The following is a 17,042-nucleotide window of genomic DNA, read 5'->3' as shown; positions in this document are numbered from 1 at the left end:
AAAATCATCGAAATTCGATATGAAAATAACATGATACATGCAACGTCCCAATTGAACTATCGATATAATCAAAGACAAAGGAAAAGAAAAAAAAACAAATGAATAAAATATGTAACCCTTCCCGCCCAAACAAAAAAAGGGGGGAAACTTTGCAACTGTAATGAGTGCGGCAACAGCGCGCAAAGTCCGCACAGTTCCTCGTGCATTAGATGCAACAAAGGAGGCAATGGGCCCACGCCGTGGCCAGTGCTGAGCCCCCCACAGTCGCCGTCGGTTAGGCGCCCCGTGGTCACGTTAGAAAGAAACCTTCTCGTCCTCACATGTTTTTCTCTTCTTTTTTGTATTTTCAAGTTTCTTCAATTTTTTTGTGATTGTGTGTGTGTGTGTGTGTGTGTATCGTTTGAAGTGCATCCATTTTTCTGCGTAGTTGGGTCCCGGTGATATTTTGACTGTTTTCTTCCTGGACTCGTTTATTTTTTTTACTGCACATTGATTTTCATTAAAGAGGTAACTTTTTATTATATAATGGACTTTGTTGATTGAGTTGAAAAGTATGCCACTTGTTTAGCTTTTGTTTGCATGTTTAACAGACGTTGATGATGGTAGGAATCCAATTAGAGCGTGAACGAGTCGAAAATGAGGTGGCACTGCCTGGACTTTAAAAGTTTCTTTTTCCTTCCAGTTCTCTGGGTTTTTTAGATGATAGGATTACGAATTTTAAAATCGAATAATCTTTCTTTATTCACGCGTGTCCATCTTGTAACATTGTGAACTTCAATTCAGGTGACCCGATTTGTTGTTGTTGGGCCTGGACACGCGGAAAATGATCCGTTCCCATTGAGGGAAGTCGGTAAGACTCACGGGCTTATCGATTTCTGTGTTTATTTTTATTTTTTTTTTTAAGTCTGCCCGGACCCATTTTCATTCCGATAACGCATTCCCGCTGTTTTTGTTTTTTTCCCGTTGAGATCGTGCCATTGAAAGGCGATCGGCTTTTTCTTAAGGGACACGAAAATATGCGGACGCTGCACATCGTGTGTCCCCCCCAACGTGACTGAAATTGCTGATGGGATTCAATCAATTCAGAGAGTCTTTTCAGGAACACTCTTCTATCGTTTGATTACCGAATCTGTTTGGAACTTTAGTTGAAACTATTTTTATTCCGTCTTGTTTTTTGTTTTGTTTTTTAGTTTTAAATTCCCGCGTTGGAAAATGTTATTTGCTAAGCAGAAAAACGGATCGTTGATTTCGAGATGAAGGTCATTGCGTCTATGATTACGTCCTTTCCTATTTTCGGGTGAGAAAAAGAAAAACTGAAATGTGCAGGAAGCATTTTCGGATGTTTTTTTTCTCTTGCCTTTACCCACGTCCTTGAAATTCGAAAAGCATTAACCTAAAACGGAGAAAACAATTCACGACGAAAATCTTGCGCAGTAAAAATGCAAATCTCTGCGAGCTGTCGTAACGTCGCTACAGATACGCGTTTCATTTCGTTAAAAGCTTTAACGTTTTATTTTACGCCATTTACACACACACACATGCTTGCTATGAATAAATTTTTGTTTTCATTGTTTTGGCTTTAAACCAGAAATGTTTATCCTCTACCACCTGGATAGGTATTTAGGTTAAACAGCAATCAGCCATCACAAATAATCCGTTCGGGTCGAATTTTTAAAAGAACCGCGCGAGCGCTCGTTCTGATCGCTAAACTACGTAATAAGCTATTAGAGGAAAGAAAAATTCTTAACCCAATAAGAAAACTGTCTATCGGTTTAAAAGGGAAGGGAGCTGTCGTAACGTCGCTACAGATACGCGTTTCATTTCGTTAAAAGCTTTAACGTTTTATTTTACGCAGGGGGTACTTGACGTTTTTTATATTCGTACTGATTGGTGACATCTAGCCACGGAAAATGGCATTTGATTTAGATAGCCCCGGGCGGACATGCCTGGGCATGGTAAACTTTTTACGTCCCCCCCTTGTCTGAGAGACATGAATAAAAATTACATTTTAACTTTATTTTTTTCCAGAAAAGTATAGAGTTGGTGGGGAGGAGGGGAGACATAAGTCGATGTTCGAAAAAAGATGGTGGGGGTGGGTTAGAAAAGAAAATGTAGGGGGCAGAACTCAAACCTCAGGAGAGAATAACGTTTGTATTTAGTTAAAAAAAAAAAAAAGATTATGGAAGATTTTGAGAAAAAAAAATTGGGAATCCCTCCAGGTGGAAAAAAAAGTCTTGTTTTTCTTTTAATGATATGCATGCAGCTAAAGTTACAACTACACTGGTCACTGTGAATAATGTGTAAATTGATTTAAAATGAATCATCTTTAACTATTTTTTTAACTTTCTGACATGCAGGAAGATTTTCCGATTGTTGCTCACAGCGATGGACGATTTATTGCATCGGTTACGTCACGACATGGTAAGTCCGAAACAATTTAAACGAAAAAAAAATGGCAGACTTTTTAGCGATAATCGCATCCCATTTCCTTGTTATCGTGACGAAAAGAAAATCCCATTTTTGTTGTGAAACAAAAGGAATCTTTACAATTTTCTCGTTTGATATCGTGCAGCATTATCAGACGAGACGGATGGCCGTTTCAGTCCCGAAAGGAAAGCACTTTGAGATCAAAGAGTTATTACAGCAGCGCCGCCGTGTCAGCGTGAGACATTACCTCAATCGTGTCCCCCTCCTTTTCCCAGCGTTACCCAATGACCTGACAATGAGAATACGAGTAAACGTTGACGCTTTGCCAGCGCATTGTTTTGATAGTAATCACGTAACGACATGCCGGATAGCAACCGAATAAAAGGGCAGATGTCTTTTGTTTTTGTCTGATTAGAAATTTTGAAAGGGGAAAGGAATTTTTTCCGATTTTTCATTTTTTTTTTTTTCTTCTTGATGAGATTTCTCATCATTACCAAGAGTCTTTAATTACAGGCTTCCTTATATAGTGATGGATGTGTGGGATCCCCCTCCGACATTTGTGGCCGTGAGTGCTAAGGTGTTGGCCCTTTACACACGGGTGGAATGGGGAAGTCTCTCCATTGGTCCGCCCTTTTCTCCGGTCTACTTTTTCCCCCTCGTTTGGCGATATCGATCGAAAGAAAGAATATCATCGATGGACACGTACCGCACGGGCTCAGTAGTTTTGGTCCTTTCAAATTTATATTTGATTTAATTCGACCTCATTTGCATTTTTGGCCCGAGACCCGCCTTGTTTTTTTTTTTAGGACAAGCTTTTCTTTTTAACTTTCGGAAGACAATGTCCGCAGTAGTTGTTGTAGTAGCAGCTCCATGTAACACACACACAGTGTCTATCAAAAGGGTCGATCTGTTGTCCCGGACGGAACAACAACAAAGTGTTATGTGTTGCAAAACGTGGGTTGTACACAATGGAGATGATGTATGAATAGTCGACACGCTATTACGCCATTTACACACACACACACACACACATGCTTGCTATGAATAAATTTTTGTTTTCATTGTTTTGGCTTTAAACCAGAAATGTTTATCCTCTACCACCTGGATAGGTATTTAGGTTAAACAGCAATCAGCCATCACAAATAATCCGTTCGGGTCGAATTTTTTAAAAGAACCGCGCGAGCGCTCGTTCTGATCGCTAAACTACGTAATAAGCTATTAGAGGAAAGAAAAATTCTTAACCCAATAAGAAAACTGTCTATCGGTTTAAAAGGGAGGGGAGCGAGATGATGGGTCAGAGACATCCCGCAGCGCCAACTCCCGCGGCCATAGCCTTCCGTCACAGCATGCGCTAGACGTTTTTTTGTTTTTCTTCTTCTTCTCGGGAGCGCACGCGTTCATTTCAAAGGGAGTGGAATGGGGGGGTTCTTATTAAAAGAGATTTGTGGATGATGTATGAACGCTTGTTTTTAAAATTTGTTTAGGTAGAAAAACAAACAAATGAATCGGATATCCGAGTCGACATTAACGTCCGCAAAGGAATTTAAATATTTTTAAATGCGAGTTTTTTCCCACCAATTGATTAATTGCGCGATTTTGAAAAGAATATTTTTTTACATCTCTCGACTGATTGTGTTAATCAACGTTTTGAAAAGATGGTGGAATTCCTGTGATCTAAGAGGAAATGAATGGCGCACAAGTTTTCTCCGCTCGGAGCTCTTCTTTTCTCCATCAAAAGAATTTGTTTTTGTCTTGTTTTCTTTAAAAAAATAAAAATATGTCTAGCCGTAAATTATTATTTCGGTTTGCCTCCAGTTGGCGGCTTGTGTAGAGAGTCTGCGCTTTGGCGATTCTCTTCTGTACAAAAACAAACGCCAGCGTGTAATTCTACACGAGAGAGAGAGAAAGCCCCAATCACAAATAAAAGGAGAAATGTTTTTTTTTTTTTTTAAACAATAGGCTACTTTGTCTGGCCGTGTAGATGAGCCTCTCCATTTGATTTACGACAAACGTTGGGCCTTTTCCGCCATTTTTTTTTCTTCAAATTCGAGATGTTATGCGAGAGGGCGCGAAATGGATGTAGTTTTTAAACACGAATTTTCTCTCGTTGGAATGCTGTGGGCTAATATAAAATGTGGCCTCGTTTTTGTTTGGCCAACAAAAATAAAATGTCGGACGATGGAGCAAAAGTCTAGACTTAATTCGCACCCGCCGTAATGTAACACATATGAGGAAAAATTTAAAAGGATACGTTTTTTTTGTTTAATATTTCGCTAATAATTTGAACGGGTTTCAGTCTGCGCTCTCTACATTCCGCATAGCATTCTTATGATTATTACAACATCGCGTGCCGAGGTGACGCCCATCTTTTTTTTTTTTTTTTTGATTGGGGGAATGTTACACATCTAAAGTCTTTTTCTTCATCGGTCTCGCATCATTTCCCATCACACAAAAATAAAAAATAAAAGGAGGGAATTTATTTTTTAAAACTAATTTCAAAAACAGAAAAATTGCTCGCCCCAGACTTAATTTTTTTTGTTTGAAGTTCCATCTCAGGAGCCTAAAGACAATTCCAAGTTCAAGTCCAATCCTCCTGGCCTTTTTGTTTATTTTTGAATTTAGCCTAAAGAAATTAAATTAAATAATATATCCATATTTGCATGTCTACCTGTATGTAACAATTGTACGGCTTCCTGCGTTGTTGTTTTGTTTTTTTTTTTTACAATGATCAACTCCTTGCAAAGGGGCTCGTGATTGGCCCTCGGCCATTTGATAATTCCCTTCCCTACTGCTGGTGTTCACCTGGCAGCGGAGCAAACGGCTGCGTGACAGGTCGGTTGTTGTTCTGCTACAACCGCATCGTGAATCATTCCCGAAGCTACGGTAGAAAAGATTGGAGCAATGTTGCCTAATCGGTTCTATACAATTTTTTTTTTTTTTTGGTACTCCGGAAATCCAAAGCCAATTCAATAGAAATAATTGGCCTTCATTTTTTGTTTGTTTTTGTTTTTGGATTGGACGTGGTTTGAAATTTCGTCGAAGGGACGAATAATAAAGAAGTTTGGGAAACACTATGCAAATAAAGGCGTGAAAGTCTTGATATTTTTTGTAAATGAAAAAGACAATTGCAATTGAGATTTATTTTGAGAAAAAAATGGGTCCTTCTCTGAGGGCAGAAGAATATGCAGACAGACAAACGTAGACACACAAATATTTTAGACGCTCGGGGAAATTGGATACGCTAGGGGTTTAAAAAGAAAAAGACCCCCGATGGAAAGTTGCTGGGCCGGCAGCCACAACAATCTCTGCACAGTCTGCTGAGTTGGGGCATTTTTGAATAATATATTATATAGATTTTTTTTTTTTTAACTTGGCGCCGTGACCAATTGGAGATTGTTATCAAATCATCCCATTGACTTTGTCGTATTTTGCTTCATCATTTTTTTTTTTTTTGCCCGTCTCATTGCCCAGCTGCTGTTTTTATTTTTTTAGAGTAACACAAAATCTCAGACGTTGCCTTGTTTTTTATTGATAAAAAAAGAATTTAATTTTGTTTTGTTACATTTTTTTTTTTCATTCTGAATTTCCGCTCGCGTGTCCCTCTGCGGTCTGCTAACGTTTCCGGTGTTATCCATAAAATTGGGGAAGCGCCTCTCTACATGACCGAATGTTTTTCCAAAGAGAAGCAACAGGTATATATATGTACTGTGTAATCATCTATAAAGGGAAGAGGGGGGGATGTAACATTGTCGTGAGACCGCACGCATAGTAGTTCTTTTTAAAATAAAAATTGTGTCTGGCCGTTGGTCGAGTGCGGAGCGATTCAATTTCATGGCGCACTTCCGCCTTTTTTCTCCCTCACTTGGAAATGGAGGGAGAAACACACACACACACACACAATTGTGCCTTTAATTGTTTTACACACGTTGAAGACGCGCACAAAATACTCGCGTGTTAGATTTTTGTGTTGGTGGATGGGATTTTTGTTTTGTTTCTCCAAACATTCCGATGGAGTTTGTGGATTCGTTTGGTTGTTTTACTTTGTCCGTTTTGATGACCAATCACAAATCAAACAAGGACATGGATCCCCAATAAATATTCTTTTGTTGTGCTCTTTCAAACGATGAATAAGTGATGAGAACCCAAGTGGGACGACATTTAAAACTGCGCGTATTTTTCAAACATTCCCCCCCCCCCCTTTTCTTTTTCTTTCAAGATGGCGGGGTGTCGCCGGATTTATTCCGACACTTTGAAAACTCCGGTGTTAAATGTGGCGATTTACTACCCAGGGCTGTTTCTTTAGACACCTACTTTTCGCTGGATGTTTTTATTCAATACTATTATTCTTTGAAAAAAAAAAATTAAAATGAAATGAAATAGCAAAGAACCCCTTTTCTTTCTTGTTTCCCCATTCAAAAAAGGGAATTGTATGAGGATATCCGTGTCTTTTCACTTTGTTTGTACGTTGATGGTCTTTTACTTTAGTCGACGGGGTGTGACCTGTTGACCCTGTGGTTCGAACCACAGGTGTCCCTGAAAAAAAAAAAATATGTTTCATACGGTAAGGGTGGGGGGGGGGATGATGATGCTGGACAGGCACACCCTCTTACAGTACGCAAATGTCTTTTTACATTTGTTATGATTTTCTAAGCAAAATCCTACCCCCCTTTTTTCATTTTTCTTTACACCTTATTTTTGAAGGGGGGGGGGCTGTGAGAACGTGTTCTTCAAAAAAAAAGAAAAAGGATTTTGTCTGTGATTTTGTTAAACTGTTGATTTTAAGGGGGAAAAAAAACTGGACTGGCCAGAGATTGATAGTAAAAGAATTCGATTTTTTTTGTTCATTACCCCTATAATAAAATGGGATCATTATAAATGAAAATTAATTGGATTTCGGTTTGAATTTATTTATTTTTTCCTGGTTAGTGTAGGAAAGAGGGGGGCGGAACTACATTTTTTTTTATTCCCTTAGAAATCATGTGATGCGGGTTTCTATCTAATCATCCCAAATGAACGTTTATGAAATAACGATTTTTGTTTTTTCCTTGATCATCAGACGTCCCATTAAAGTAAAAAAAAAAGTCATAAAAAAATGGTTGAATCGAGTCTTCTAGGGGTAACGCGATACAAGTCGATGACCGTGGGTGGGGAGCACAAACATAAAAGGGTTACCTACCTGATTGAGATGCGATTTTTGTGAGTGTATATGAAATTGTATCGCATCGTTGCCTCTTTTATTTTCGATGGTCTAACTCGAATTTCGATTATGATCCACTGGAGCGCAAAACATGATACAATAGAGTACATCCCCCCCACCATTTTAAATTAACAATCAAGAAAAGAAAAAAAAAAAGGGTGGCTTTATTTATCTATACAACAACTCGAAAAACAGAAAATATATATATCCAGGACAACAAACATGTCGAGGCGAGTTGGGACGTGTTTCACCACAGCAGCCACATTCTTCCAACAGTCCACAAAGATATAGAGAAAAGGTATATTCTTCTTTCTCCGACAGGGAAGCTTTACAACCGCAAGTTGTTGGGGGCTGAACAACAATGGAACGTAGGGAAACATATCAACCGTGAAGATAGCAGCAGGCAGTTTTTTTAAAAAAATGTACACGTTTTTATTTTTTTTTTAAAGAAATACGTTTTTTTTTTTTTGCAACTGTGAATGAGAAAACGTTTTGAATGGACCAAGCGATTCGATCTGTAAAAAAAGAAGAGCAGTTGTTGGCATTATCGATAGGATCGTCTGTTGGGTTTAATGAATAGAGATAAATGTGAGTTTATTCATGTGACGCAGACAATGGCTCGATGACATTCCTGATCAATTAAGAAAAAACGAGGAGATGAACTGATCCTCCATAGAAATGGGATTTGAATGTGCGGAGGGATTAATGTGTGGGGTGTATCTCTGTCATCCATCCGCAAGGTATTAAACAAACATTCCAAACAAGACCTTAACCTTTTGTTTGGCTAATTTTCTATTTTAAAAACCAAAAAAAAAAAACTAATGAACGAGACGAAAACAAACCTGCTGTGCGCTTGTCTCGTAAAGCCTATAATCCAGTTTTTTAATCCTTAACGATGTGATGGTGGGGTCAATTTTTTGGGTCAGTTGGGAAACGTTTAAATACCCCCCTCCATTTTTCCGCATAACTCTCCGAGGCAAATGCCGCCAGACCGCCTCATTTTTGTGTGTTAATTCATCAATTGATAGCCAATTAGCTCAGTTTTATTTTTTTTTTTTCGAACTCAATGGACTCCTGCTGATTTCTCGATTCAAATCAATTCCTATTTTCTAAACATTAAAAATAAATTCCATTTTTTTGTTTGTTTCGAGTCTGACGTGTCATCAGCCCGCAGCACATATCCATCTTGTAGAGTTGTTTATTTTTTATTTTTTTCCCCATTTCGACTCACCAAAAGGTAGAAGGAGATAGGGAAGAAGATGGAAATGTATCACTGTATACCGTGACCACACAACGGACACGTTTCACATCTGTTGAATTATTCATGTTTCTTTTTTTTCGGTTAATTTTGATTCTTCTTGTGATGATTTTTTGTTGTTGTTTAAATTGCATTGGGCTACTCCAATAGATTAATCGTTAAGATTTTTAGATGTATTAATTACATCAAATAATGAACTGAATTTTTTGTGTTTGAATCTTTAGCCTTTTTAAAATAAATTGTTGTGTAAGCGCGGCATTTACGGAGGAATCTCCGAAGAAGAAAGTTAAAAAAAAATGGCGGGGGGAATGGAAGGAAATGGAACACAACTATTTTTGAATAGCCTTTTTTTTTTTAAGTATAGCCCTCTACGAGAAAAAAAATATATATATATATAAGAAAGGCTCTTTATTTTATTTTTCTTACGGATGGTGGAGCTGCTCCGCCCACTGCGGTGTGCGCCCTCTGGCGGCCTCACTCACCTGGAAGTTACCGGCGCGCTCTGAAAAGAGAAATATAGCGCCCCTTATTTTTATTTTTTTTTTTCTTTTCTCTCTCTTCTTTCTTAGTGAACTAAAGCTTCTTTTTTTTTCCCATAGGGAAGGAGGTAGGGGGGAGGGGTGGGCTTTAAGTCCGAAGCAAACAGAAGAAGAACGAAACATAAAACCAGTTGCTCGGCGAACGTGCACGACACTAGACGTGTGTGATTGTTGCTCTGCCAAGAAATTTATTTTTCTTTGGTTGACAAAGTTTTGAAAATAATAATAAAAAAAAAGTGGTTCATTGTGATCCCTCATCAGGTTTTATTGCAACCATTTTCGTCTTCTTCGCAGCCGACTGAAAAAGAGATTTTTCTTTATCAGAGAGGCTCCTTACACATAGAGGATTATTTAAACATCACAAGACACAAACGGACTGCCATAAAACTTGTTCTTTTTTTTTTTTTTAAAGAAAAAAAAGACATTTCAATTTTCTATACGATTGGAATAAGAGAAGGTAAAAGAAAAAAAAAAGGGCACGTACACAATTCTCTTTTAAGTGTTATCTCTTTATTTCTTTCTGGTGGAGGAGAGGCTTCCGGATTCCGATTCGGTTTTGAAAAAAAAAAAGGTGCGAAGCCGCCCGAAAAAATGTTTCTATTTGTGGAGGGGGGGAATGTCAGCGTCTTTTTTTTACGAGGCAATTTTGAAAAAAAAAAAAAATTACTTAAAGGTGAAATTTACGACGTTTTTGAGTCGGTGACAAATCTGCCGAAGAATTTTGTTTTTTTGAAAAAAAAGTTTGGGGTTTATGGTTAAAGTGAAAACTGTGCGTTTCGATATCCGATAGTTGATTTTAAAAATGACCGATGATTCGGGAGAGTTTTTTTTTTTCGAAAGTGGGACAACGCCCTTCGGTGCAACATTTTGTTTGAACGAGACCACAAAGCGAATTGATGAACGAGACCTCGTTTTCATTTGTCAGATGTCGTTTCGTACCGACGGCCAGTCCCGACATTCTCAATCACAAAGTTGTGACAGTGGCTTTTCCTTGTTCTAGAGACTCTTGAATACATTTGTTGCTATCGACGCATCCATCTTGTATTTGTAATACATTTTCGATTCCATTTTGCTGTTAAAAGTCGCCCGCCAATTCCATATCCATCAGTTTTCGTTCTCTTTTCCATGTTGGAATTTTCTGGCTTTTCTGATCAGTGCGCGCTCGTCTGCCAAACGTAGAAATAATCAGAAACTTTGAACCCGGACGAATAAAACCGGTATCTGTTACTCCCCTTTTCTTTTTTTTTTTTTTTTTTAAATAGAAATCTGGACCTCCCCTAAAAAAAAAATTGGAATCCTTGTGGCATTGCAAATCAAAACTTAAAAATATCCGCCTTCACAATATGTCGATTGAAATTCAAACGTCTTTTCTTATTTCAATTGCAGGTAGAATTATCGTCGCAAGGAGACAATTTTACGCAACAGATATGGTTAATGTACGGACAATTTGAGCAAGTGGTGGACCGTTTCAACAGCCCCGCTGAAAGCGTCCGAACGGAGCGTCACTGGGCCAGACGTCGCGTCCGCACCGGCTATCCGACAGCGATGAACAAGACTGGCGAACGTCATCGTGTCGTCGCTCGACGATCGTCCAGTTTTGTGAGTGATTCCGAATCGGACAGTGAGCTGGAAGTGCCGAAAATGAGCGGACTGGCCCGCCAGGGCGTTTACGGGAGCCGTTCGGCCAGCAGCCGCTTGGGACTCAATCCGCTGCTGGACACGATCAGCGTCATTGGCGACTTGTGCGACTCTGACGACGCGGTGGACGGTCCCACGTCGAGCGCGACGCTCTACGCCGGCTCCAATTCCGTCGATTCCGGATACAAGAGCGCGTGCCCCACGCCCGATTGCCTAATGCCGGCGCACGACGCCAACAATTACATAAGCGGCAGGTCCGCTCTACCTCCGCCCGTCCTTCCTAGATCGCGGCCAACTCTGGCGGCCGTTGCCGACGTTCGTCTCGGCTCTTCCGCGCCGGATGCGCCCCTAGATTTGGACCATTTGACGTCGCTCCGTCGCACCTTGTTGACGGCCATCGAACGTTACGACACGAAGACCAAAGAGCTTATCGATCGCGATTTGCCTAGCAAATCGATTGATAAAAATCTGGTCCAATCGTCCATGGCCGGCAAACCGGAATCCGATCGCCAGGTGGACGACGACGTCGACGTGGATCGAGGTAATTCTTTTTTTATTATTATTTTTAATGGTTTGCGGCTTACGATTTGAGATTGAATTCAATTTTTCATCGACTCCCGGCACGTTTTCTCAATGGAACTTTAATTATATATTTTTTTTTTTGCGCTCGTTCGTTCGTGTGTGTGGACGTCTGGCGTGTTGAATAACGTCAGACGGACGCACGCCATTTATTTTAAGTGTGTAAGAAGGCGCGCGCGCGCGCACCTAATTTAAACGTAATAAGGATGAAATGGTGTTCTCCTTTTTTGTTTTGTTTTCAAAGAAAGAAAAAAAGGGATGATGACCGGATGACGGTCCGACAGTGGGGCGGAGTCAACTGTGGAGGTCGTGGCTAGAAAATGACAGATGCAAAACAGTTTTTTTTTCTTTTTTTATTGAAATTGAAAAATAATAATTTTGTCTTTTTACTGTCGGCTTTTTTTGTTTTTATTGTTTAAGAGAAAAGAGGGTTGAAAAAAAAAACAAAACAGCATCCGGGTGGCAAAGCCTTGCGGTTATAAATGTCGGGATTACTCCCGCCATATGGGCGCTAACGTAAAGAACAACATTTTTACAAACTTGAGGACTTCAACAAAATATATGTATTTTTTTTTTTTTTTTTTAGAAAAATAGGAATAGGGGTGCATGAATAAATTAAAGATGGGACCCTTTTCTCGGTTGCAATTGATGCTATTAGAAAAACGAAGAGATTGTAGAAAACCCCCTACGAATCAAAAATCGCCTTTACGTTTTTTTTTTCCCCTTTTTTTTTATCGGTTCTCGTGTGGCTTTAGCCGCGACAACTTTGAAAGCTTTTTGAGAAGGGGGGGATGAAACCCTAGACAAGGAAAAGAAAAAGTTGGGCAGACTAATGTTCCACACACGCGGCAGACAGAGAAGACACAAATGTCGTCACTCTGCTGGAAACTAACGATGGCTATTTTTCTTATTTTTTCCCCCTCTTTTTGAATAGTCTCCACGTGTTTTTTCTTTTTCTTTTCCGAATGACCCTTTTAACCCTTTTTAAAAATTTTCCTTTCAAACCACAACATTTTTTATTTTTTTTTCAAACAAAAAAAAATATCCGAAATAAAAGCGGATATTAAAAATAATTTCTAGTTTTCCCAACAGCTTCATTTTTGATTTTTATTCTTTAATTTTCACTTTCTATAAATCTGGAATTTTTGTTTCTATTTTTAACGATCGACCTCATTTCAAAAAAAACCAAAAATTATATTCTTGTCTATAACGATCCATTTGTTTTTCCTACCTTACAAAACAGGGTGTTGCAAATTGCCTAAAGGTGAACTGAAAGAGCCGGACAATCAACAAGACGGAGCCACTCGTTTCTCGCGGGTAGCGCATTGCATGCTCGAAATCATTGAAGATCTTCAACGCCAACAGCAACAACAACAACAGGAATGCGTTGCAGACGCGGCCGTTATGGCCGATGGGCCCGTAGTGCCACCGAAACCCAGTCGGGTTTCGACGGCGGCCCCGGCCACTCCGCCACGGGTGGCGCGTCGAGGCCGTCGCAAGTTGCCTACACCGACGCAGCAATTGATTGCGAATGATTCGGTCGATTCCGGCAGCGATTTGAACGGAGCTGATTATCATTTGTACGAGGAAATCATCTACGATTTGGCCGGTTCGAATTTGGCGCTCAATTCGAATGAGAAAAATTCGACCGTTTCGTGCCCGCCACCTCTGCCGGCCAGGCCGGCTCGACCTGGCCCCACGGTGGGCTCGTGTCTGAGTAACAGCGTCGTCAAACCTTGGCTGAATGTCATCAAACCTCTGCGCAGGGATCGGAATAATCAGCTGATTCGGAATAATACGTCGTCGACGAGTCATTGCTGGACGTCTAAAATGGCCAACAAACTCGGCCATCACACGGACGTTGCCCGTTCGAATGTGTACACCTTCGCCAGCCATCCGCAGCATCCACCTCAACAGCAGACGACTGTTTGTCATAATAATTCGGCTATTATTAATCCGTTTCATCCGTTGCCCAGTCGCAATTCCAGCGCCCATCACCTCAATCACGAAGACGAGTACGGATTCCGGGCCGTCTCTCACATGGTTTAAAACACGTTTGTTTTTTGTTTTTCTTTTCATTTGCTTTTTTTAAAAATAAATTTAACTGAATAATTACTTGCTATAAATATAAATGTGCATATCAAACGTATGCAAATTATATTTCCGCATTGTCCCAATTTTTCCAACGCCTCTCTGCGTGACTGTGTTTAAACGTTTGCGTGTAAAACCTGTTTTGTCTGGGCAAAAGTGTGAAGATTGCAAAATCTTTTCGGGGGAGAGCTGGCAGCTAAAAATTTGTACTGAAATTTCAAAATTAAAAACAAAAACAAAAAATAAATAAAAAAATAAATAATAAAATGTAAATGTATTGTATAATAGGGCAGGGTTGTGGTGATTCTTTTTTATTTTATTTTTTTGTACTGCTGCTGCCTTATTATAAGCCCCTACGCTCGCGTCATTGAAATTTTCTTTAATTTTTTGTGTGCGTCTTCCACCTTGTGGAATGTGTGACCTTATTTCCTCATCTGTGCTCTCTTACCTGCCAGCTCCGCGCCATTTTTATATAATAACAATAATAATAAATGTTATATCGTCCTCATTCTCCGTCTCTCTATAGACAAGAAGAAGCAAACTCTTTTTTAAAAAAGACGCGAGGAAAGAAAAAGGAGAAAAAAATACGAGACAAATAACTGGTTTAACCTCAAAAGAAGATAACTATACCGGCTTTGTAATGTATTTATATACTATAGAGAGAGAGTTTCTTTCTGTTTTTTTTTTAAATAAGTATAGACTTAAGAAATAAGGTTAACAGAGAGAAACCAACCGTACAATTTCAACTGGTGTGGGGGATTTCTTTTTTTCAGTGCTGGACACTCATCAACGGAAAACGGACAACCGGCCACCAGTTAACGACTTGTAAAAAAAAAAAAAATCAAGTCATTTAAATTTTGATTGAAAATCACGTGAAAATGTGAAAATGAACGTATAGCGCACCGAGCGGGAAACGATGCAAATTGGGATTTTTCTTTAAAAGAAAAAAGATAAAGGAAAACCTGTTTTCAGGTATAGGTGGACTGCGTCCATTTTTTAAGAAGGAGAAATTATATGAGTTGAGTAGGGGGAAAGGGGGGGCACTATATGAAAAAAGGCCTGCAGGTAACAGGGCGGATAAAAAACAATTTGAGAAATAAGAGAAGCTCGAAAAGTGCCCGAAAGGTCTTTTTTAAATTAGAAAAAAAAAAAAAGCGCTAAAAGAACCGCATTCCTGAGAGCAATTACACAATAGGCAGCAAGCACATGAACCGCAAAACTATACTGTCATTGATATACACTCACGCGGCCGAAAGAAACCCTCACAAAAGAAGTGAAAACAAAGAGGAAACAAAAGAAAGCGGAGAAACAAAAAAATTCTTTGTATAATAATAATAATAACGTACGTATATGTAAAAATGAAATGAAAGTATACGAGTCAAACAAAAATAAAACAAAAAAAATACAAGAAACTTCTTGGGGATGATGCGCACAGCGCCGCTGGTGATTGTTATACGTACATTTTTACACAGAGTATATAAGAGTTGGATGATGGCCGCAGTCTCGCCAGGTTGACGATAGTCTTCTTCTTGTTTCGTGCTTCTGGTATTTTGTTAAAGCTTTCACCTCGTTTTCAAATCTAAGAGAGAAGAAAAGAAAAAAGAGAGGTGGTTTATAATTTCAGACGCTACAGACCTGTGGCACCTTTAATTGGCCCATAATAAATTGATGAAAAACGAGTGGCGATAATTCATTAAATCATTTTTGTTTCAAAGAAAGAAAACAAAAAAGAAACAGGGAGAATTTGCATCGAAGACAAAGTTTTTTGGCTTTCGTGTTTAGACCAATTGTAATTGATGAATAAATCCATACATTTTGTTCTCGTTGTTACATGAATTATGACCTGCAACACGGATAGCCAATAAGAGAGGCCCCTTTTTCGAATATCTAATCAAGTTTTTTTTTGTATTTTTTTCTTCAAGAAAAGAAAGATGCAACAACAACAACCCATAAATCGCTTCTATGCCAACACATAGAGTTTTGGAAGAAGAAAAAAAATGGGGGGGGGGGAAGAAGAATAATATCATGATTTACGGCCGACTTATTCCTTTTTCCTTTTTTTTTGAATAGAGATTCCATCGACAGATTGGAGGTAGGACAAAACTTTTCTTCTTATACCTTATATTTTTTGGCTGCTGCACAATAGAGATCCAATGCGATTTATCTGTGTTTTATTCTTTTATAAAATATTTATATTCCCCCCGTATCCTTAAACTTCCATCTAATATAACGAACATGTTTATTTTATCCGATAGAACGTGCCTGTTCGACTGTATTTATTTTTTTTTTAATTTCTGTGTATCTATTTTTTGATTCATTTTTTTTTGTATACTCAAATGTTTTCCTCACATCAGCTGTCAGCTTACAAAAAAAAAAAATCTTTTCGCTCGGTTGCAAAGCATCTAACTTGTAGTAGCAAATATCCCCCGTAGTTCTATTGTTATTAGCACTGCTGAGGATTCAAAGTGAAGACAGAACAATGAAGAAAAGAAAATGAAAATTGTATCTGGGAAAAAAAGATAAAGAAAAACAGGATTTTCATGGTAACAATGGGGAAGAGAGACAGAGAGAAAAAGAAATAAGAGAACAATGACTGTAGAGGCCTCTAGTGTATTAACTCTATGGATTTTTTCATGCGTGAAAAAATCCGTCTAGATACTTCAGCCACTGTATTACAGGCCCTTCAACGTCCCACTGTTTAATGACATTAAAATGGAGAGAAAAAAATTTGTTGGATGCGATTGGGATCGTTCCCACTCGTGCCAAGTAACTGAAAATGTTTTACCCATCAACAAGTATCGACCTCTATACAAAATTGAGATAAAAACAGTTGGAAATAAAATGTAACGGACTGTATAGCACAAAAGAATCCCAATCCACTGCACAACCGGAAATCATTGCTCGAAATGGTTCTTATTTATTTAAAACCAAAAGAAAAAAAAAACAGTTGATCGTTTTACAATGAGCCGTGTCGAACACAATCAAACGTTTTTCGTTTTTTGTTTTGCCTTTACGGTAACCACTTGTATTATGATTAGGATATACACCTGATTTTCTCCTTACCAAGGTATAAGAAAGGGTCAAGGAGATCCACCCACTCTTGCCCAAAAGGTAGAAAACGTACTAGCACTACAACATCTACGATAACTACTCTTTTTTCTTTCTCTGTGTGTCTCTCTCAGGTTGTAATTAACCTGCGTTGCAACTCTTTAATGACAGAGCAGCAACCAAACGACTCGAATTTTTGCTTGCGTCTTTTTTTTTCTTTTTCCCATCCAAAAGAGCTTGTTTTAAAAATGGGGATGAAGAGGGA

The 17,042-nt window shown here is 38.9% G+C and overlaps 1 protein-coding gene across 3 annotated transcripts; it reads left to right on the top strand.

The window, feature by feature from the left end:
• Positions 1–220: 220 nt before the first annotated feature.
• Positions 221–14,237, top strand: LOC116925426. 3 transcript variants are annotated; one of them, XM_032932129.2, is made up of 4 exons: positions 221–507; positions 2,358–2,421; positions 10,808–11,600; positions 12,882–14,237. In XM_032932129.2, the coding sequence occupies exons 2-4, from the start codon at positions 2,386–2,388 to the stop codon at positions 13,685–13,687; spliced, it is 1,635 nt and encodes a 544-aa protein (XP_032788020.2). In that variant the 5' UTR covers positions 221–507; positions 2,358–2,385; the 3' UTR covers positions 13,688–14,237. The 3 variants fall into 3 exon arrangements, with proteins under 3 accessions (XP_032788020.2, XP_032788022.2, XP_032788023.2); XM_032932131.2 differs by lacking the exons at positions 221–507; positions 2,358–2,421 and adding an exon at positions 6,076–6,119; XM_032932132.2 differs by lacking the exons at positions 221–507; positions 2,358–2,421 and adding an exon at positions 9,542–9,878.
• The last annotated feature ends 2,805 nt before the right edge of the window (positions 14,238–17,042 follow it).

This window comes from Daphnia magna, linkage group LG6, assembly GCF_020631705.1.
Source record: "Daphnia magna isolate NIES linkage group LG6, ASM2063170v1.1, whole genome shotgun sequence".
NCBI classification, from domain to species: Eukaryota; Metazoa; Arthropoda; class Branchiopoda; order Diplostraca; family Daphniidae; genus Daphnia; species Daphnia magna.
Note: the sequence above shows the minus strand (reverse complement) of the source record. Positions and strands in the feature narration are given on the sequence as shown.

Coding starts and splice junctions, on each gene's coding strand:
- LOC116925426 (XM_032932129.2), top strand. CDS start 2,386: ATGGACGATTTATTGCATCGGTTACGTCACGACATG. Junction 2,422..10,807: donor ATCGGTTACGTCACGACATG/GTAAGTCCGAAA, acceptor TTTCAATTGCAG/GTAGAATTATCGTCGCAAGG. Junction 11,601..12,881: donor CGACGTCGACGTGGATCGAG/GTAATTCTTTTT, acceptor CTTACAAAACAG/GGTGTTGCAAATTGCCTAAA.